This window comes from Amblyraja radiata, chromosome 2, assembly GCF_010909765.2.
Source record: "Amblyraja radiata isolate CabotCenter1 chromosome 2, sAmbRad1.1.pri, whole genome shotgun sequence".
Classification (NCBI taxonomy): domain Eukaryota; kingdom Metazoa; phylum Chordata; class Chondrichthyes; order Rajiformes; family Rajidae; genus Amblyraja; species Amblyraja radiata.
Genome location: NC_045957.1, coordinates 47,672,782 through 47,696,951, shown reverse-complemented (window position 1 = coordinate 47,696,951; position 24,170 = coordinate 47,672,782). Strand labels below are relative to the sequence as shown.

General features: G+C 39.5%; 1 protein-coding gene and 1 long non-coding RNA gene across 2 annotated transcripts in view; one reads left to right on the top strand and one right to left on the bottom strand.

The window, feature by feature from the left end:
• Positions 1 to 3,089: 3,089 nt before the first annotated feature.
• LOC116988867 lies at positions 3,090 to 5,066 on the bottom strand. The gene is made up of 2 exons (XR_004416082.1): positions 4,936 to 5,066; positions 3,090 to 4,505 (listed from the first exon to the last, which is right to left on the bottom strand). It is a non-coding gene; the product is annotated as an uncharacterized LOC116988867 (long non-coding RNA).
• glcci1 (glucocorticoid induced 1) overlaps positions 4,505 to 24,170 on the top strand; it is a 183,342-nt gene continuing 163,676 nt past the window's right edge. Inside the window, exons 1-2 of the mRNA XM_033045825.1 lie at positions 4,505 to 5,166; positions 13,393 to 13,544. Of these exons, the coding sequence (XP_032901716.1) occupies positions 4,767 to 5,166; positions 13,393 to 13,544 (552 nt within the window). The 5' untranslated portion in view covers positions 4,505 to 4,766. The remainder of the gene's footprint in view (positions 5,167 to 13,392; positions 13,545 to 24,170) is intronic.

The following is a 24,170-nucleotide window of genomic DNA, read 5'->3' as shown; positions in this document are numbered from 1 at the left end:
CAATGAATGGCAATGCTAGCTTGAAGGGCCGAATGGCCTACTCCTACACCCATTGTCTATATGCTTTTCTGCCTTAATTTTTATGTTATTGTATGTTAAACTTTCAGTTATTATATATTTTCTCCTTTGGAATATAATGTCTGAATTTTAATTCCCACTGTGCCTCAATCCCAAATGAGACATAACTTTTCACTCCATCCCGATGAACGAAGAAATACAAAACATTGCAGATGCTAGAGTCGTGCAGATGGAGGAACTCAGCAGGTCAGGTGACATCTGTGGAGGGAATCGCAGTCAGCGTTTCAAGTCACAACTCTTCTTTAAAACTGATTGGAGTAGGGAGGAGAAGCCATAAAAGTGTGTTGGGAGTGGGATAAAACCTGGCAAGTGATATGTATATCGTCAGACTGAAGAAGCGTCTCAACCCGAAACATCACACATTCCTTCTCTCCAGAGATGCTGTTGCCCTGCTGAGTTACTCTAGCTTTTTGTGTCTATCTTCAGTTTAAACCAGCATCTGTAGTTCCTTCCTACACATGGAAACAATGGTGGACTGTCTGACCTGTCTTATTGGCTAGACTACATTCAAAACTTTCTGTAATTTGTTGCCATCTTGGACACTGCAGTTCTCAAACCAAGCTGTGATGCAACCTGTTAGTAAGCTTTCTATGATGCATCTGGAGAAATTGGTAAGAGTTGATGGTGATATGCCAAACTTTCTTAGTCTTCTGAGGAAGTAGGCAATGATGTGCTTATTTTGGCCATAGCTTGAACTTGATTGGCCCAAGATAGATTGCTGGTAATATTTATGCCTAGATATTTGCAGCTTCTGACCGGTTCCACCGTCATCATTATCATTGATTGGGACATGTGCTCCAATTGCTTCCTGAAATTAATAACTAGCTCCTTTGTCTTGCTGACTTTGTCTTGACATCATGTTACCAAGATTTCCATCTCCTTCCCGTACTACATCTCATCTTTGTTCAAGATCCGACCTACTACAGTGGCATCATCTGCATACTTGTAATGGAGTTAGAGAGAAATTAATTGCAGTTTGAACGTGTATAGGGATTATAGTAAAGGGCTGAGAAAGCATCCCTGTGGAGTACCAGTGTTGAGAATTATTGTGGAGGATGATTGTGGTCCATGGAATAGAGTCAAGGAACCAGTGGCAGACAGGAGGTGCTAACTCCTAGAGTTTGGAGATGAGTTTGGATGAGTTAATCATGTTGAAGGCAAAGCTATAGTCAATAAATAGTAGTCTTTAGTGTCCTTGTCCAGAGATGACGAGGTAGATGTGATAATAACGTTCAAGGGACTTTTAGATGGATGTGCATGAAATGGAGGGATATGGATTACGTGCAGGCAGATAAGAGATGGGCTTGGCATCTTGTTCACCACAGACATCGTGGGCTGAATGGTCTGTTCCTGTTCTGTACTGTTCTATATTCTCATACTGACATTTCTGTCTACCTTGGCTACCTCCTTTGCCAGAGTGAAAGCACAAACAAACTGGTTACAGGACCTCATATTGCTTGGGTTGCTTATCAACATTGAATCCTCCAATTTAAAGTAATATTTTTCCTCTCCGCACACATTTCTCCCACCATCTACTACCCCTCACAGGCACATGTTCCCTTCCCTACACTTATCTCTCACCAAGTCTCCCATTTCCTTTTTACTCCCCATATTTCCCTCTTCCCCATCCCCTTCGAATCATATCCCTCTCCAGCTTTACATTTAATTGCTCCTCTTCTGTCACTCTTTTGTTTTATTTTCATATCTAGCCATTGTCACTTCCCCCAGCTGCCTATCACCCTATTCACCTGTATCCACCTTTCTTTCACTTGCCAGGCTTTGTCCCACCCCCCACGTCTTTTCTATGTTTCCCTCCACTCCTCCAGTCAGTCTGAAGGGTCCCAAACCAGAAATTAGTCTGCCCTCCACATATGTCACCCAACCTGCTGAGTTGCTTCTCCAGGTGAAAAAGGACTGGGGTATCTGCATAACCCTTTTGTTTAAATTGGTAATGGTCATGTGTTTCTTTTAAGGCCTTGCTGCTGCAAAATTCTGCAATGCTCAAGGTCCAAGATGGTATTTACATTTTTAAAGGTCTAAAATTAAATCCTTCCTTAGAATATTCTACCTTTACAGGGAGTGTGCAGTAATTCCCGACTTCTGGAAGCAAAGCAGTACACATTCTACGTGATACATTCATAGCGCCAAAGTAAAGTTGGTCAAACTCTTCAAGTTCTTAGGAATAAGTATCACCAGCAATTTGTCCTGGACAAGCCACATCAAAGCTATGGCCAAGAAAGCACACCAATGCCTCTATTAACTTAGACGGCTTAGGAAGTTCAACAGGTTCCCAACAACCTTCACCAACTTCTACAGATGCGCTGTAGAAATCATCTAATCGGGAGTTATGGATGTAGCCCAGACCATCAGGCAAATCTACCTTCCCTCCAAGATCTCCATCTGCACTTAATGCTGCCTCGGCAAGGCCACCAGCCTAATCAAGGACTAATCTCACACTGGACACTCCCTCTTCCCTCCTCTCCCATCAGGTAAGAGGTACAGAATGTGAAAACAGATACCTCCAGATGAAGTAGGGTTTCGGCCCGAAACGTTGCCTATTTCCTTCGCTCCATAGATGCTGCTGCACCCGCCGAGTTTCTCCAGCATTTTTGTCTACCTCCAGATTCAGGGGCAATTTCTTCCTAGCTGCTATCAGGCAATAGAATTGTCCTCTCACCAGCTAGAGTACGGGCCTGACCTCCCATCTATCTCATTGGAGACCTTTGAACTATCTTTAATTAGACTTTATGTTGCACTAAACATGATACCCTTTATCCTGTATCTGTACACTGTGGATGGCTTGAATGTAATAATGTAGTCTTTTTGTTGACTAGATAGCATGCAACAAAAAACTTTTCACTGTACCTTGGTACACGTGACAATAATAAAAACTAAACTAAAATGGTTATCCTGTGAGGACTGCTTGGGAACAAACTAGTCAGGATATTACCTGTCAGGTTGGGACATGGCTGCATGTAGAGTGGGACAGAGAGGAGGTTGGAGAGTATATATTCAAGCTAGATTTCAAGTTGTATTTGTCAAATTTCACAACTGCAATACTTTGGGAATTACATATTGCACAATGAAAACACAACTGCACAGCAAATACAAGGGTTGGTATATTGGCAATGGTAGAATTCCTCCCCACAGTGATGTGCTCAAGTTGGTGCACCATCTCCAGAAAAGCGTACACAACGAGAAACAGTGGTAGTAGGCCATGCGCCCCCTCGATCTTCTACCGCGACATTTGCTTGATCACCCCTCTCCCTATACCGTGATTCCTATAATATAACCATATAACAATTACAGCACGGAAACAGGCCATCTCGACCCTTCTAGTCCGTGCCGACTAGATATCCATAAATCGAGACTTCTGCTTGAAATTGTTCTCACGTCCCACTGGCAGATTGGACGGCCGACGTCATTCATCTATTCAATTGAAATTGGATTCTACTCCGGCCTTCAATTACAAATGAAGAAGTACACAGCATTAAATGTACAATTATGCTTGAGAAAAACCCGTTCACTTTTCCATTTGATCCTGTCCGATCTCACCCATTACAATTTTTAGGAATATTATATTTTAAACTGGCTGGTTCTGAAATCCTAAATGTCAGCAAGCAGAGGGTCTGGAGAAGGAGGCACGCTTCAATTATGCGCCTCGCCATTTTTGAGAAAGCATGGTCAACATCTGTTGCGGCTTCACTTTCGTGATTTGAAAAGGACTATCGCGATATCCTAAAAAAAAATACAACTCAAGCGGAACAATAACACACAATTTCACAGCTAGGTCTATCGAGACGTATGCACAAATGCAAGGGCTCGTTCTCAGCTGGATTAATAGCAACTGACAGGTCTACCGAAAAAGTTAACTTATTTCAACATCAACAGAGCAAAATTATAATGCAAGACAAACGGGTAAAAGATGCAAATATCCCTGCGATCAGCTGAAATACAACCAATGAGTAAAAAGAGCCCCAGCAGCAGACAAACCTTGGGCTGAAAGGACAGGTTGAGTTTAGATGCCAATCACGAGATCGCGCACTCCGGGCCCTGGACGGGGCAGACGATTGAATGAAGGAAGCGTCAGTCAAACGGCACCCCTTTGGAAAGCCCAGTAATGTTGTTCGAATAGCAAATGGAAGGGGAGGGTCTAGAGTTACGGCCTCCTGGCTGGAGGACGAGGCTGACAATTATTGCAGGAAGGAGGCGCGGCAGCGCGCAAGTAGCTAATCGGGTGAGGAGAGCAGAACGTGGAGCAGCCCATCCTTTTTCGCCACGATAGGATAATGTCAATGTCAATCCTACCCAGCTCTGTTCTGTTGGAGAAGGATGGTGCGAGTCCAGGTTGTATCTGGGGTTCTAATTGGCGTGGACGCTGTCAGTCACTCCTCCCGGGCTGCGGCTGGCTTGTCGTTTCTTTGGAGCTAGGTTGAGGACAGCAACGCGAATGAGTGAGAAGTGGATTAACTGGAGTCACTTTAACAAGCAGCAGCCCGGAACGGGACCGATTCAAGCAATAGGGTGGTCAAACACTTCCTAAAACAACACCGTTCGGGGCAGCAAGCAGCAGTAACAAATATTCTAGAGCATCCAGCGTACGCAGAGTGAAGATATTACGGCATTGAAAAAAAACAATAATTTGTATAATCATTTTAGAGAACTATCCTGTATTAAAGGATCTCGCCATGTCGTCCTCACAACCAGCGTCTCAACGAGTGCGGCGCAATGGATCGCCTACTTCGAACCGCCTGCAGCCCATTAGGGCCACGGTGCCCTTCCAGCTGAGACAAGGCAATAACAGCCCGACCCGCTCCTCCTCCTCCTCGTGTGCCGGCGGCAGCAACAATAACTCACCGGCGGCGGCCGCGGCGGCTTCTTCAGCATCAACAACCATCCCGACCTCAACAGCAGCCACATCCACAAGCTCCAACGGACAGAAACTTTCCCCAACGTCGTCGCCCACCTCTTCGCTTTGGGCTCCGTCTGCAGCTGTCGTCGCCGCCGACGGCCGCATGAGGCACAGACGGTCTCCTGACAGTAGGAGCTCACCTGAGAGAAGGAGCCCCAGCTCTCCTGTTTATAAAGGTACTGTGGAAAGCCAGATACACTGTCATACTATCTCAGTTAAATGAACGGATTAGAGCAATGTTATTATCTGAAATATTATTTTTCCTTCAAATCTGCTTACGGATATTGGTTTTGAGGGTTTATTTCCTAGTATATTTTAGTGCAACTATGTGGAGAAGAAACGCATTGAAAATATAAAAGGGTAATAGGAATATTCTTATAGTTAATTAGTAAAAGTAGACAAATAAATATCATGCAACCGATTGCAAAGGTGCATAAGAACATTCCAACTACTGCACTCGGCATTGTTTCAAACGTAAGAAATCGCAATTACGTGTGTTTTCTCCAAGAAGAGAGTAGAGGAAGATAGCTGCAGGGGTTGGCTGTGTTTATGTTGACACAGAAATTGATTTAAACGGCATTTTACGGGATTCCGCGTCTGTTTTCACAAACGGGGCATAATCCCAGAAGGATTTTTTTCTGGGATCCAGTCTACTACATTGTGTCAATTTTTCAGATTATCTATATCTGAAAGAAGAGTACATTGGGAATGGCGGTAAAGGATATTTTATCTTTTATTAACTCGCAAGGAAGATATAAAGTAAGCTTTGGTTATCTGCATTGTGTAAACAGAGGTGTAGGAAGCAATTTTGCAAGCATTTTCCACTTAGTAAAATACCATTCGCAGCATTTTCAAGGATGTTGCCTTGCAATAATCCGAAGGGTAATTTGTAGCATGTTACCATTTCTCCAAATATTTTGTTGTTAATCCACATTTCAAATTCCATTTTCGCCCTCAAGTTCAGAAACGTTAATATGAAGCAAAAGTCAAATTGAAGAAACACTGCATCACTGGGGAGGAACCAAATAGACTGCCTCAGATATTCTGATTGCTTTTATAAAGGCCAGTGTTATAGTCCTTGATTCCACTAAAGAAAGCTTTACACCAAAGAGCAACATGATTAGATGATATTTTAAGAGGCTAAACAAAGACTATTTTATATAAAATATGACGAGGCAATTATAAATGTTGAGATGTACATCATTACTAGGAAGTACATGATAAGCATATACTTGTTAAATGTGTTACAAACGTAAATGGCTACTATACGACGTTTTTGTATGTAGGACGTGTAATAGGATAGTGTATTTAAAAATATATCCTCAATGGTTTTCTTCTTGTATCTAATTATTATGTGCGCAACCCATCCTGCAAGACTTGATTATTATCCCGTTTGATCGTATTTACTTTGACCGCCAGATTAAAATGTCACCTTTTCCCACTTACGTTTCTCGATTACGAGACAACTGCGGTAATGGACCCAACGTACAATTACTGAGATTTTGGCTTCGTATGTTACCTATTCCAACAAGATCACGCTTAGAAACTGGAGGGGGAGAGGGAGGGAGGGGGGGAAGGGGAGAGGGAGGGGGGGCTGTTGACGAAGAAAAACATGAATGAAATTAAAATTGTAGTTGTAACTCTACGTGTTTCAGAATCCGTTCCAAATCCTATGTTAATAATTCAATCTTTCCCAATCTATTCACTTAAACCGAGGGATTGTTTATAAACTATAATTTGAGAAGCAGTTTCTAATCCGATTATAATAATTTACAGCCTTTCCAATCTATTCACTTGAGATGGGGGGGGATATTTTTTTAAGGAACGATAATGACATTCAGTGCTGGAGAAAGGGCTGCTTTATGCAGAGCTGCCGAATGCACTTGGCATTCAGACAGTAACACATGGACGAAGGGATTGTGGTATTTTAATTCATTCAGGGGCCGTAGCAAAGGGCAATACGGAGCCTCGGCAAAAGCATGGGTACATCCAAATTACATAAAATCCAAGCAGAATTTATTCAGGAAAAAAACAATTATGAATGACCTGCATTTTAATTAAAATATGATTCCCGCCCCCCTCCCTCCCACCCCCCCCCCCCCCCCCCCCCCCACCGTCTGTCAGATTAAGCGATTTAACACAAAATCGGTGTTATTCACATTTGCTGTTTACAAAATGTGTTTGTTGCCTGACGTGGCCATTGCATTAGTTGGTCCTGATCTCTCGATGCTTTTTTTCCAATGTGCAGAGAGGTCATGCATATAATTCCATAGCACCCCCTTCCCCCCCAAAAAAACTCCCAAACACGTTGAGTTACAGTTGCATCAGATTTCTTCTACAATTTATTTGTGCTTATTAAGTGTTTAAAAAAAACCAAAACAAGTTGGTGCATTTAAAGTAAAACACCTTTACACGGAGCGACATGTGTACGATTGTCTTGTGGTCTCGTCGCTTCCCTGGGCTGCAAATCTTTTCATTGATGACAAGGTATTTTTTAACAAAAGCAAATGTAAGATGTTATTTTCTCTCTCGAGCTCCAACTAGCTGTCATGCTTGGCGTCTGGACACGTTGATGTGAGTCCGGGAGTTGGGATGGTGGATGGGGCTCTTTATGTGTGAATTGGCGGCTATTAATCGGTGGGTTATTTTTCCAGAAAGCACTTTAACAATTGCAAATAACTTAGAAAGAGTTGGACTAAAGGATTCAGGTATATTAGGTGGGGCATTTTGGCGGTATTAGCCCTCCCAGAGTTCTATGTATGTGAATTAAAGATAAAACAATCTGTTGTTAAACAGTAAACATGTTAGGAAGATCAAATTTTAATCAGTTTAGGTTTGGAAAATCATGCCTTTCCAGAGAATGTCAGTAATCCCAAGGCATTCTTTAAAGGAACATTGTATTTCCTCCAATAGCTCCATTCAATTTCTGGGGGATGGATGGGGTGTAATTCCAGATACTATTTCATCCGATAGGTCTCTGAGATTCTTTGTCTGGGATTGGATTAGAGACTACGATTTTAGAATCATGTTTGAAAGACTACTTAAAGTAAACACTTGAGAATCTGAATGTGTGTTTTAAAATATTTAAATCAACAGTGTTAAATCAAAATCTACGGTGGTTTTTTTTTAGCAATTAAGTCAGATTTTTTTTAAGGAATCACATTTTTTGGCAAGATGGAGGTGTTAGAATGTTTAAAAATCAAAAACTATTATTGACAGTACAATCAAGATCTGGACTTGTAAGCTATTTCTAGCAACCATTGTGTAGAGTATGATGAACATCTTATTCCATTTTGGTTGTTGTATTTTTGGTTTCATTTTTATAAACAAATATACTTCCAGTGTGTTTGTCAGGTCGTAGCATTACTGAAGCAATTTCCACTGCTTTGTAACCATAAAAGACTCTTGTTGAAATCAATTTTTATTGTTAGGGCCATTGAAATTTATAATATTACAGTAGGCCCAAGCTATCTTTGCCAGCTCTCTGTGCAATCCAGGCTAATCCCCATTCTCTTAGTCTTGTGGTGTTTTCAATATTCATTAGACTTTTCCCTTCTGCAGTTATCTTTGGCTGGTATCGTAATCTCCAACAAATATTCATTTAAATAAACTTCTAACCCTTCTCATTACAACCTCCCACCCAGCAAAAAAAAACTTAAAGAGATAGCAAGACCTTGAAAAGCGTATGACCTAGATACTATTTGGCTCAAAGTTTATATTTTGAGAAGTGGTCATTATTTAGGCCTATTTTCCATCTGCATACCAAAGCTTGGGGGATGACCGGACTGAGGTATATAAAATGTCAATAACAGCAGAATTTCGGGGAAAAATCATCAAGCTAAGCACCAACAAGCTATTTTGTTTAAATAAAAAAGGATTTATGCAAATGAGTACTTGATAGTCAATATGGACTCAATGCATCAATGTGCCTGTTTCTGTGCAGTGTTCTCTGATTCTATATATCCTTCATCAATATAAAGTCTTTAAAACCATTGAATAAAATGGATAGAGGTATATTATTTAATTAGTTTGGGAAATACAGAGCATGAAAATAATCTGAAAATTAGAGGCATAGGTTGGGTAGACAGTCAGGACCAATTTCCCAGTGGACATGTAAAGACTAGAGGGCATAATTTTAAGGTGAGATGTACGGGCCAAGATTTGTTTTGCACGGAGCGATGGGTGCCTGTAATGTGCTGCCAATGAGAGTCGTGGAGGAAGATACGATCATGGCATTTAAAATACTTTTACATAGGCACATAGTGGAGCAGTGATTAGAGGGATATGGATCATGTGCAGGCAGATTAGATCAGTTTAACTTGCTGCCATGTTTGGCATGGACATTGTGGGCCAAAGGGCCTGTCCCAAGCTGAACTGCTCTGTTTTAATACAACAAGGTCAAATAGAAGTAATTCATTATGCAGATGTAGTGGAAATTTGGAACTTGGGTACAAAAATATGAAAAATGCATGGAGGGAGAACCCCCCCCCAATGTCAGAGAAAATATTAAATGGAAAGGTAACTGAAGGATATGGATGAATAGGGCCACCTAGGGGTGAATCAGCATATTTCCTTAAGTGAAAGTTCTGGAGCTTACGAGTTTGGAAAAATAATTGACCTTTAATTCATTCAAGGTCATTCTGCTATTCCAATCGATCATGAGTGATCTGTAATTGTGAATCCTGTATCTGTTGACTTTTATTAAGAATGTGATCAAAAGTCATTTGTGGCATGAATGTCATGGGATGTAGATCGTGTAAATTGGTTCATGCCTACTTTTGATCAGATCGAATGTTAGAAACTACTTGGTTAAAATGCCTGCTTCTGTTGCTTTGCAACTGTATTCTCATCCCTGTTTTTCTCTCAAAATTATCTATTCACACATCCATTTAAACCATGCTTAGCACCAAATTGCCCATTCAAATGCATTTCCTCAAAAAAAGGTAGGTATGTTGAGACCTATAAATTATATTGGTGAACAGTTTTAACAATTTTGCAGTTGAAATGCTTATTGTTTTACCATATTGGACTGCACCTTGATCATGGATATTTTGACATTGTAACATGCATGGTATATCAAAGCCAGGTTTGGTTCATTGGTTATTATATGTGCAATTTAAAAAATATATGCTAGAATTGAATATGACAGCTGTGTATCGTTGCCAGCTCTTTACATTTTCTGTGTTCTTCACTGTAGTGCCTATCGGTGCATTATTATTTATGCACTTAGTGCTAAACAGATTGTTTTCTACACTTCAGTAGGTTTTTAAAAAATCTTTCATTTTGCCCAATTTGATGCTGCTCCTTGTAAATTCATTCCATGGGTATGATTATTCAGATCAATGGCCTTCTTCTCAAAGCACTTTTACAAATTCTTGGTATTAGTGCCAATTAAACTAAAATCTGAATTGGCTAAGGATTCATTGCTCTAGGTTAGAGCCATTGTGAAAGACTGTAAACAGGTCAATTTATAATATCACAGGTAGTGCTAGGTAAATTAACCTTCCCTCTGAGATCTCAGTGCAGAATGGCATTGCGTATAAATAACAAACGGTGAAGAAGTAGTTTCTCAAGTATCCTCTTCCTTCACTGTTAGAAAGTCCACTTTAGGCAGGAACGTTTTTGAGTCCTTTGTTTTTTTTTCCCCCCCATTGGTAACCAGGATGAAATAATTCCTTGCATTTGGTGTTCCATGTAATGCAGCTGCCCATGTGAATTCTGCAAACTGAGTTGGGCATCAACCAAGTATTTTAAATCACTTTTATAAACCAGGGAACACGGAAACTTTCACAAAGGAGAAAAAGAGTTGTAATTTCAGGTTGAAGACCATGATGTATCAGCATTCTTGGTTTTTATTTCCGATTTTCAATATCTGCAGTTTTTTGATTAGCTTTTGAATCATCACCACCACCACCTGGCTGGATATTAATCATATCAGTTTTTGACTCATCCAGATTTCATATAGTTTCAGCCCGTTAAGCATTGAAAACAATTAATTTAAATTGAGTTTGATTTTTGCATTATAGCTGGCATGATGGCATTTTCCACAACATGAAATTTCCACTAACTTTTTTGTGTAGATATTTAAATTTGATGTATGGACTTAGAAATACAAAATAGCAGTCAATCTGTTTGATATATAATGTTTGACTATTAATTGAATTTTCATTTAAAAAAAGTCCTCTAATTGTATTGCTGAGTTTTGACTAATGTATACTTCTGATTCCAGTCTTGGCTAATGTTCAAACTATGAATTTCTCTGGGGATGTTTATGACTGTGTGGAAGAAATATTACATTATTTTTGTGTGGGATGGTAATTTTTCCATTTTGCCAGCAAAGGGATGGGACTGATGCATCTTCAGATTTCTATAAATATGACTACTGCGTTCTTTTCATTATTGGGGCTATTGACCAGCGAAGAAATCATTCAAGTTCTGCTTTGGGAGAAAACATTTCAGTGACCTTTTCTGATCGCTTTGTTTTTTTTCCAAAAGAGTGAATGGCAGCCAATCTTATTTCACTGCCTTTACCTTCAGGCTCTTGGGTTGCGGTGCAAGAATAGCTTAGAATAATGTTTTATATTTGTTCTATAATACTTTTAAATTCTATCAGTCAATTTCCCATATTACTGAGATAATTGGTAACCAAATCTCCAACCTGCAGTTTACTGCATGGAAACGTGTGAATGTCGACCCATTTCACTCCCCACACGGGAATATAGTAGTACAGCATCAATGTAACGTGTGACTTTTTTTAATAGTCTGAAATGATCTCAAGCTTTGTCTGAATGTGCTGCCCAGTTGTTTGATCCTTATTCCTTATTAGAAGACTGTTCCATGGCAAAGCGCACTGGAGCTCAATGCACCACATGGGTTTTGCTGCTTTGTTTTTCTTTGTGCAATGATCTTCAGCCATGTGTAAATGTGCTGCCCTGCCGTGTGAGACCTGCTGCTTGCAGTGTCACAAGCACTAACATGATGGAAGTAATGTCAATACTGTATCTACTGTGGATGCTAACGGTGTAATCCTCAAAGCTTATATCCATTAACATCTGAATAATGGTTGCTGGGGGCACGGGGACAAACTAAGTGATGAGCGTTCTCCAGTTGCAGTGTTATCAGTCACTCTGCCTTGGTTAAAATGATTTAGTCCACAATTTTCTTTTGCAGTATCTCCATTATGTTGGGCATTATTGATTTAAAATTTTCCCTGAAGTTTTGTGACTTTATGTCAGTGATTTGCCCAGACTATTATGGCAATTTTTGCATAGCTCATTGGAAGATGGAGCTGTGGTGCATTTCTGTTAGCAGAGGTTACCATCACTAGTTATTGCTGTATAGACACACTGAATGATCCATACAGCAATTAGCCACATGAACTAATTAAAAAAGCTACTGGGGGCTCCTTTGAAAGTTTGTGCCCGTCATTCCCATTGAATGGAAAGCATAGCCTCATTAATTCATGTCAACCTGCCCGAACAATTTTTTCCTGTAGTACATTGGAGATGTAATCTTATGTAGAAGCCTGGAAACTAAAACCTTTTATCAATAACTGTTCTGGTTGATTAATTGAATAATCATTGTGTAGTGCCATTAATTCATATTTGCATTGCCCATTCAAAGTACCAATGTACTCTTGAGTCTTTTTGAAGGGATCTATGTTCATAAATATCAAACCAAGAAAGTTTTCTTTTCAATTGCTGAACAATGACATTAGAGCCATAAAAGCAGATCTATTGTCATTGCTGAATTTAGATTTTTTTTTAATATAAAGAACCAACTTAGGCAGAAGGATAATTTGTTGTGTTTTTGTTTTGAAGCCCAATAGTTGGACTAGCATTTACAATTTTCAATTATAAACGCTCTAGTTAGACTGATGCAGATCTGAGGATGGAGCAAAGACCTGCACGACACACATCCTCTTTTGTAATAGAGTATCAAGTGTTACCTGTTGTGGAATGGCTGAGGATTATGTGGAAGCTCCTCTTGATCAAAGAGAGAGGTTGAAATTATTCAGGACATTCAATTAGGAGGGTTATCTTATGATATACATGGAAGTCCAGGATAGCTAGCTAAATGTCACCACTGCCATTTATCTGGCGTCATCTAAACAAAAAGTGGTCCATATGTCCATGGAGGAAAATGTGCAGGAAACTATTTAAAATAAGGTTGCACTGCACATATAGTGATGCAGTCTTGAGGTATGAAATGGTAACTGCAAACGACGTGAATGCTCATAAACACATTTAATATTGTTTTTGTTAAAGCCTACATTTTCTAATTTTCTGTGTATGCATTGAATATTTTTCAAAACATTTCGGCATTTATTATGTTTTTGTTAGTGATTATTTTGAACATCATAAGAGCTGTGTAATATTTACAACCCCTTTCGTTTTTCACAGCTGAAAGGTCCAAATCGCAACAGATGAGAACTTCAAATACTATTCGACGCACCTCATCTCTAGACACCATAACAGGACCGTATCTCACAGGGCAGTGGCCACGTGATCCCCATGTGCATTACCCATCATCCATGAAAGATAAATCAACACAGGTAAAAGTAAAACTATGAATCAGGTTTATATTGCAACATACTTTGATATGCAATTTTGTGTTCCTGGACAGTGCATGACCAACATTTGTCATCCTTGTAAAATGTGCGTTTGGTCCATTTGTTTATAAATTGTCCTTTATCTGGTTCTTGCTTCTGTACAGGTGAAGGATGTACTTTGTTGTGGGCAAATGTTATAGCCAAAGAAACAATTATTGTTATATTGTAAGGTCTGAGTTAACTGGAGATTTTGTGTCACAGGGATGTCAAACAGCTTTGCTTTTGAGAAACCAGGAACTGCAGATGCTGGTTTACAACAAAAAAAAAGACACAGTGCTGGAGTAACACAGCAGATCAGACAGCATCTCTGGATAACATGGATAGGTGACGTTTTGGGTCGGGACCCATTTTTTTGTGATCAGTTTTATTATGCAGCTGAATATGGCCTAGGTCTTGTTTGAAATTTTAAACTTGCAAATTGTTTTTCAACTGTATGTGTATATTTTGCTGCTTTTTGAAGCAGGTTTGACACGTGTACCACATTTTCATGGTGGCCCATTACCAACATTAATCTTTCTGTTTTTATAGTTCTTACACTTTGCATGTCAAGAGTCCAATCTGATACGTTGTTGGAGTGTCCATGAATACTTTCAGTGACTTATTTACTCTAGTTTATTGCTGAGTAGTATAGTCCTTATTTAGTCTTTGCAGTAGAGGTGCTAGCAGCAGTATGCCTTGTGAGATTCAGTGTGACAGAGATGGCAGGTTAGTTTGGATGAAAGGGTTGAAACCCATAGCAGGTGGCTGCAGTAATGAAGTGTTACGATAGGTCAACAAAGGTGGATATACCGTTAAAGCTTACTTTTGTGCTAAGTGAACAAATATTTTGTGGCCATAAATATGTGACAAATGCTCACCATAACTCTGTGTGCTGGAAGGGCCACTAATCAGTCAATGACCCATTTGTATTTTATCCTGGGCATCAACCCAGGAATATAGCAGATGACCTGTTGCAGGCAAAATCTAGCCATGTCAAATAATATCGTTAACATAGTAGCAGTGGCATAGCATGGCAATAGTGACTTCTGCAGAGGTGCTTGTTTTCTTACTCTAGTGAGACTCTGAGGTTCAATACTGATGGAAGCCAACCTTGCCAAAATCAGTTGTGCCCGTTACTGAATAGCCTTCCTCCAGGGCTAGACTGAAATTTTGATCTGCCCCACACAAGAATAATTAAGTTATCTTACTGCAGTTATTCTTGTGGGTAGATCATATCTAAAACATCAACGATTCTGCCAGTTCGGGTTGTGCCAAAGTTTGTGGACTGTAGGTTTAGATTAATTACCGCGAAATATCTGCTTTTTAAAAAAAAAAGTAATCTGTGCTTTTGAAATAAAGAATGTCCCGATCCAACTTCTGTAGTGTATGCACTGAGATTGATTTTTTGATACTGAAGGTAGGATGTCCCCTCCAGCCCATTGGATTTCTGCTATCTTTGACCCATGTAAAAGTCAATGCCTGCAGCAGCTGGTAAACAATGTTTGGATTCCAGAATTGGATCAAACAAAAGAACACTATGTCATTATCACATCTATCATATGTATTTATGATGTTGATGATGTTTCAGTGGGATTGCAACCAAACTTGACAAATTGAAGATCTTAAATCCCTTGAATTGGATTTCTGCTTGGTTGCAGGTGAGAACCTCCAAGTATCCAGATTGCAAAAGGAGCAATTTGTTCTGACAATCCCATTTGCGAAGAACAGTTCTGTTAAGAGATTGATGTCAAAGCTATTTAGGAATTTTCCATTATGCTTGAATGCATTTAAACAAATGCATTAAAGGTAACTCTGAAAGTATTAAATTAGATTAGTTTTGCAATACCTCTGAAGTTGTGTTTTCCTTGCATGAATACCTACCTAAAGTTTTTTTTTTTTAAATGTTGTATGACATATTGTGAACCAGACTGCTTTGAGCAGTGTTTTTTCTCCATCGTTTGAAACAACGTGATATGAACTTGTAGATGATTTATGTTAACATAAATCTTGTTTCGTTAAATTTATTATATTGTCTAAATTGAAAAAGGGGATTTCTGGTTGAATATATGACAACATCCTTTCATTTCTGGGGACTAGGTTTGAACCTAATGTCGGTTGGTAAATTGAAAGCTAAATCTCTCTGATTCCAAGGCTCATTTGGCAATGGTATGATTGTTGTGGTTGGTGTTACAGTCCGCATTCAGGAAGACTTGCATTGGTACAGATGTGCAGTTTATAAGGTGGATTTGTGGAAATGTAATTTGTGCCTGCGCCATGGAGAATTACGTGCATAGAAAATGGATCATGTGCCTCCATGATTTTGAGTGGAACATGAAGCAATTTCTGTGAAAATAGAGGCAACTGAGCTTGAGTGTGGTTTGCAGAGTCCATCATTTCCATTCCAGCTCCCACAAATGTGTGGTGTGTTGAGAGCCCTGGATATGCAAACAACATGGGTCTAGATGCCATTACTGAGATTTTTAATGGTACACATATGATCAATGTTGTTCATGGGCCACATGGAGAAACACCTATCGAGACACAGAAAGCTGGAGTAACTCAATGGGATTCAAGATTGGATTTGCATGATTTAAAATTGATCTCACTGATTAGCTTCCAGGTCCAATATTGGAACAGATTAGAAAGAATCCATCAAGGGTTTACTGTCCTCTCAAAGCCCCCTTTTTCCAATCATTGACAGTGTTTGCCATTGGGTAATGGTGAAGTTCATCATCGATTTCCATGATCATCGATAGATGAGAGGTGGCTCCCAAGATAATGGGAACATGCGCCACCTCCTAACATCTTTTTTGTAGACCTTTCCTGACATTGTATTGTGGGAATAAGTTGAGTCTTTTTTAATATTGATTTATGAAGATTAAATGTGAAGGGATTGAAGTTTTGAAGCTCATCCTCTGGATATCCACATTCACAAGTGACATCAATTTACTGCAGTTTGATGTTGGGGCAACCAAATATGTGCATAAATGGTGAAAAATGTTTTTATTAATACTTTGTTCTTAGTTTCTTCCTTCCACAATGAATAGTTTCATACTTTCCCACTTTAGACACTACTGACCAATCTTTTTCCCAACTCATTAATATAACTCGAAAAACCATTTTCCTATCAACATGCCTCTCATCTGCAAATTTTGCCGCTAAATATTTTCTTCCTTTTATGTCAGTAATAGACACGGTAAACAGGAGCAGTCATGGCAATGATTCCTGTAACATCCCATTGGTCACAGCTTACCAACTGGGAAATGAACCTCTTAAACCCACTTGCTGCTTTCAGCTTGTCAGCTAATCTTCTATTCAGGACAAAATATCATATTGTTGTGGCTGAAATTTTATGAGATACCTTGTCAAATCCATTCTGGTACAATTTGATTTGCCACATGTCATAATCCTACTTTGAGATGTTTATTTTACATTTTTATACTTTTGTTCTGTGTTGCCCTGAATTATATAATTGAATACTTTGTAATGAATGATCCAGGGCCATGTTCTCCAAATGAAGATTCACTTTGACAAACAAAAGAACAACATGTAGACCTGCCTGGAAGTCCATGGCACCAACACCAAGTGCTCATGTCTCATGACTTTACCCCTTGTGGGAGATCTTATCAAATGTCTTCTGGAAGTTCAAATACAGTCCATCTATTACATCCACTATATCTATTCTGATTGAAACTTCTTCACAAAACAAATCCGTCGAATCTTTATCCCTGGAAACGTGGGTGGGAGAGTGTACGGGGATCACTGGTCGCGTGGGCCGAAGGGCCTGTTTCCATGCTGTATCACTAAACTCTAAAGTCTCTGCTTGATTAGATTATAATTTTCCAAATACACGGCTATTACTTTCACAATTATTGATTATAACATTTTCCATCAATAGTTGTTAAAACTAAGCCTATTGTTACCTGCCTTTCATCTCCCTTTTTAAATAGGGGTGTCACCTTGGCACTTTTCTAAAACCTGGCAGATCTCCAAAATGCAAGGGAATTTGGATAATTAAAACGAAAGCAATCACTATCTTGAATGCAACCACATGCACAAAGCATGAGTGGGCCTAACATGGAAGAATTGTCAGAACACTGCAGTCTCCTTTGTTTGTAATAAATTACACAACACAGCTTGTGGATTTAAGTTTCAGTTTGTAGATTAGCAGGTAGCTATGCAATTATATATTTTGTTAGTTCACAATGACTCGTTCCAACCTCAATCTGGATTGACAATCAAATCACCAATTATTGCACTGTGTAATTAGCCACTGGGATCAAGCACATTTATCAGTGGTGGGTAACAGGGCAACAGTGGAGGGGCAACTTCCAAAACATTAAACTTGATCCCAGTTCATTTATTAGAGAAGCTGGTGCGACTGCTCCCCACTCCCACCAAACTTATCAAGGTGGAGACGACAATCCATTTAGGAAAAGGTTTTAGGGTGGTTACGTGCCATTTTAACCAGTGGAAACCAATTTACCGGGATTTAGATAGTGCAGCACATAAAAGATGAGAAAATCCAGATCAATGAAGTGGAGAAGCAGCTTTGTTTTCCTCAAGCTTGACAAGCCACTGATTTTTGATGACAATCATCACCCCCCCCCCCCCCACCCCCCACTGGAACTCTCCCTGCCTCCTGTCCAAATCCTCAAATAATCTGCAATCTCCTACTTATCTTGCATTCTCTACCCAACCATTTCCCCCTCCCAATAGGCAATTCACCTGTTAATTAGGCTAGATGTCAGATGGGGGAAAAATGTGAAAACATTTTAAAAACATTCTACAGTTAATTTTGGCAGGATGTCCAGGAAATCCTAACTTTAATAATTATTGCCCAGAAATCCCCCAGCTCTTTTCACTGACCAAATATGTCGAGGCCAGCTGTCAACATTCAGAAGGTAAAACTAGTGCCAAGCATAGTCTGTCTTTTGAATATTTAATCATTTTTCCAGGGTAAGAAAGTGAATGAAGCTAGAGGGCATCAATTTAAGATGATGCAAAGAAAAATTTAAAGGGCACCTGAGTGACTACCTTTTCAGAGGGTGGTGGGTATTTGAAACGAGCAGCCAGAGGAAGTGGTGGAGAGAGTACATTTGCAGCATTTAAGATGTTTGGACAGGTACAAGGATCAGAAAGGTTTAGTGGCATATGGGGAAAATGCAAATGGGACTGGGTCAGGAAAGCATCTTGGTCAGTATGGACAAATTGGCCTGAAAGATCATTTTCAGTGCAGTACTTTATAAAACGGGCCATCAACAGATTAATTCAGTGCACCCGGTCATCTCAACCAGCCCCACATTTCTTTAACCATCTGTTTCGGAAGAGGCTCCAGAGGTCAAATGACCTATCTCTGTACCAAATTCACATGAAACAACGAGCTCAGGAGTCGTACATATAGCCTCCAGCTTAGAAACAAAATGCTGGAGGAACTCAGCGGGACAGGCAGCATCACTGGAGAGAAAGAAAGGGTGACGTTTTGTGTTGAGACCCTTCAGAGTTATCCCTCAGGAAACTGAATTTCCCCCTACTTTAGCTGTTTTTCATATATCTGCTGTTTGTGAAACTATGCTGTGCATAAATTGGCTGATATATTTTGATTTTATGACTATTACTGTAGTAATTTGAAATGATAGCCCCTACATTAACATATTCTATGTCGCTCTTCTATGGAGATGCTAACTGCATTTTGTTGTCTCTGTACTGTACACTGCACAATGACAATAAAGTTTGAATCTGAATCTGAATCTGAAATCCCTATCTTGAGTTCTTGGTGTTCCACACCTCTGCAGCAACAAAGATTAACCAACTACAACAATGTCACCATCTAAAAATAATAACTGATTGTGATCACAATTAAGTACCTCATTTATCAGCCAAGCTACTTCTAAATTAGGAAGAATGGACAAGAAACCACATGCTCTTCATACAGTTCCAACTTTCAGAACCTTAGATTCAATGATAAATTCATAATTCATTTCGCTCATCTTTAAAAGAAAACATGTTGCACAGAGAATTGGAAAAGCAAAGCTGAAACATTGTGTTGTGGTTTTAAATCGACATAATCAATTTTCTAACATACAGAACTGGCAGGAAAATAAATATTACTGGCTTCATTAAGAGTACGCTAGATTTCACAGGCTGATGTCCGACAATTTCTTTGCATGGCACATATTTTCCAAGCATCATAAAAGCCTATGTTTGGATTCAATGACTTGGAAATACAGTAAATTAGAATTGGAAAAAGGCAAGAAAGTAAAACTTCGTGAGTTGTGAAAAAGCGAAACGGTAAGAGAGAAGATGGAATGAAGATGTCACCTTCAGAAGTTTGTGCAGGCTGTAGTAACCGGTGACCAGAGCAGACTGTTGATCCAATAGCCATGATTGTGAAGTTTTAAACTATGTAGGGTCCAGCTTCTATGCAGCAAGACCCAACATACTGTGCTATACTACAATAGGATAATTCCACAATAACAATGGTCTGTGCATAGCTGATTTATAAATTTGTTCTGTGCTCCTTTAAATAAGCATCTCTTTTTCAGGTATTCAAATATTGAGATTCCAATTAATTTGCTTCAGTCAAACTGTATGCACTAACCTTTATCCAAAAGCACTGTGGCACTTCTTCTCCTGCTTTCTTTTTGCATAATCAAATCAGCTTTCTGGAAGACTAGATGAAGTGTCTCCACCCAAAATGCTAACTTTCCATTTCCCTCCACAGATGCTGCCTAACCTGCTGAGTTCATCAGCTGCTCTCCTTTTGGGCTAAATATTCCAGAATCTGCAGTCTCGTGTGCCCCTAGAATTTCTGATCTGCTTACTTCTGATTAAACAGCAGAGTATAGTATTTTGCCTAATTGGTAGCTATCTCCTTTAGTCTCCACTCAAAATAATATGTACTTTAGATCTATAATAGCCCCAGTACATACACTTGAAAGCAAGATGCATCTAGTCAGGAGTGGGAGGAAAGAACTTAGGAAATCAAGGCCTCACGATATGACTAAAATGAACCCCTGGCCTGTGAAGCAACCAAACGTGAGTGGGCTGGAATGAGGCAGCAAATACAGGTCTTTATTTGCTTCAGAAATCACTTTAACATTTTCAGCTCTGTCAGTAACTTATATTTCCATTTCTTGGAGCCTCCTTTAGTAACTGGCTTCTGAACCCTCCCTACCATCAGATTCAATCGGTTAGAATTGGCCATAACATTTTCTCCATCCTGACCCTCAACATGGTGCTCCTCGGGGTTGCTTGCTCAATCCCCTGCTCTATTTGTACACTTGTGTAGGATTAGTAGAATCAACGGCTTTGAGATAGTACAGGAAAGAGATCATGAACCTTGTATCATGGTGTCAGATTATTTGAAAAATCTTTCAAATTGCATTTATTTTTTCCTAAAGGTTTGAAAATGTTCAATTGATCTCTATCAGTTGAATACCTACTGTGCTGGTGGCGCTGTTTTAATCAGGCTGTGCCATCAGGTTATAATGTTTGGAATGATTAGTTTCATGTTTCAACATGTATCTTACTGAAATGCCCTTACTCTTGCCATTAAAAGTATAACTGCTAACCTGATCAATTTGGAGGGCATTGTAAAAATCTGTTAGTTGTGTTTTAATCTAGTGGGAGGAGTAATGAAGCTTTAGAGTTTCACTGTTGCATTCTAGTGCACTGATGTGCATGTTCATTGTTTTGCTTGTTTCCCCTTGTACTTCCCTTTCAAAATGCTTCACCAGTGTTAATACAGTGTTTCAGGTTGTGGAGCTCAAAAAAAGAGCAGAATACACGGCTCACCAGGAGGTTGGATCTTGTGTGAATTCAACTAATGAGCATTCTAAGTAAAATGTAAAAACAAGTTGATGTTTAAGCTGCTCCCTGCCAAAAGTTATTACATGAAGTCATATTTCTTTTCAGAACCAAGTAATCCATTAATACCATTTTTTGATATGTTAAGCCATGGAGAAAAACTATTTCACCTGGGGTAGATTGTACCTGTGATTATTTTGGAGTTGCATTGTGAGCACAGGGATACTGGTTCTGGCCCTCTGTAAAATGTACATTTACTGTGATTAATGCTTCTTTCCACATCAATCATGCCCCTCTTGCCTTCCAAGTTGCACACTGCACATTTTTTCCATTGTGACATGAGTCAGAGTTTGGGACACAACCTATGACCTTTGTTGAACACTGGCAGCAGAGCCAGCTAGAATGCATCACGCTACATTGTTGCATTTGTGCCCATTTAAAGGGACGCTACGATTCTGGCGACCTCACTGCGGAACTTCAGAACGGACAGCAGCCTCCCAAAATCAACAGAATGTGGTTAAATTGCAATTGAAATTATTTTTCTCCGCACTTGCTTCATTAGTAACACTGATGACAAGACTCTAGAACAACATCTAGATAAGGCATGGTGGCAATGGCAGCAGCTCCCATACTAGTGACATTCCCTGCACACTGAAGGATGTTGCTTTGCTTAAAAGGGGCTGCATTTTAGAATCATTTTGGACCAACAAAAAACTAAGCAATACAAAACATTGAAAATCACAGTTTTCAGTAAAATGATGTATCCCAATTGCAATTTTTCCATTACATGGATTGCAAAGTTGAATACTTTGTCAAAGGCTCCTATCTGGATAATGAAAGGCTGTTCCTTTCCACTAGAAGTCTGCACGTCCTTGGTGATCCACAAGAAGCTCTTGCCAGGAATGTAATCTGGGGTGATTGTTGTGAAGCACAGCAGAGTGTGCTGCTTGAGTAGCCCTGACAGGAGGCGACTTGGTAAACTCAGGAGGTAGATAGATAGCAGTGTCTTGGGCGCACAAACCAGGTTAGCCCTCAGGACGCTGTGTAGAGAAAGGTCAAATGATCCGCCGCCGAAATTGCTCTACCATTGACACACCAAGTCATAGGCGTTGGGTCCCTTTAAGTGTATCAAGGATGGATGAAATCTAACCTTCCAAATGTGCCTAATTTATTTGCACTCTATCAGTAAATGTATTGTCCATCCCTGACCTGAGAAGCAGTGGAGTGCTCACTCCAGAACGATTGGGAGTTCTATATAGGCAAGGTACAACATTAACGAACCAGGTAGGGTTTTATTGAGGTCATCCCTTTAAAACTCCAGATTTACATAACTCTAGATCAATGAGAATTCTTGGATATTACGAAGGATTTCAGAGAGTGAAAGGAAGACTGGAGAGGTAAACTGGCGTTGTAGAGTCATAGGGTTCATTCAAATACTGTGAACTTGCCTATTAAATATTGTTACTGTTTCTGCCTCCACTGTATCCTCCAGCAGCTCATTTTGGATACTAACCACCCTTTGTTTGAAATATTTACTCCTTTGATCTCCTTTTTAAACTACCACAATTTACCTTCAACCAATGCCCTTTAGTTTTGGACAACCCTGATAGGGGAAACAGACTCTGGCTAGCTATCCTGTGTCTGCCTCTCAAAATGTATATGACCTTCATCCCAATCTGAAAAGTAAGGAATTTATCTGAGCCTTTCCTGAATCATGCATCATTTTTATACACAGCATTTGTACATAATATTTATTATTACTACAACTCTGGGCTAGAAAATGGTCCATTATGTAACCTGTGTTCAATATAAAAACCTTTCTTTGCAGCGAAGTAGAGGTTAGTGATTTTATTCCTTTCAAAACGATTGCGGTGCTTGTCTAACAAATTAGGGAAATAAACCTATACCTGCATGGATAAATTAGTCTTGGAAATAGTTAAACTTTTAACAGTTGGTATTAAATGGTCTGACCTTCAAATAGCTGGATGACCAGTATGGGATATTGGGACGACCAATACTCTGGGATAATGAGGAATAGGAATATGCTGAAAATCGGAGGCAAGAGAGGCTACACAAAACCAAGGGAGACAACAAAAACTGAGCACTTTGCTTAATAGAGTGAATCAAATCTCATAACACAAAGTAAGAACCAAGTAACCAGAAGGAAGAAATTACTCATATCCATCATTTTTATGACCTTGAAATTCCAAAACAGTTTACAGTTACAACAATTAGATAGCTTTATGGTGTGGGAAACATGGCTAGCAATTTACAAAGTCCTGTGAACAACTCTATCATAATGACCAGATAATTTGCTTTAGTTATATAGTTTTAGGCAGAGTATTCTGTTGTATTTCAAAATAATGCTATAGACCTCAACTTAGAAGCAGATGAGCCATTTTTAATCCCCCAGCCCAAAGATGACACCTTCAAACAATACTGCACTTGCTCAGTAACTGGAGTTGTTGGCCTGTATTGTATGCAGACATCTGGAGTTGGCTTGAACCCAGATTCTTCTGAGTGAGACAAGAGAGCTGTTATTGAAAGTGAAAGGCCAAGGCACAGAAAATGAGAAATGGAAGACAGCCGGGGACTGTAGCTGCATCTGTCCAATGCTTCTGTAGTACTCCCACAGACTCCAAGAAAATTCATTAAAGCAAAAGATTTGTCACAATAGATTGGTGCTGTGATATTATAATGTATGTTACCTGGACACTCCTTGCAAATTTGAATTTCCAAGACACCTCACATGCCCTTCGACTCTTTAATTACTTTTGGTTT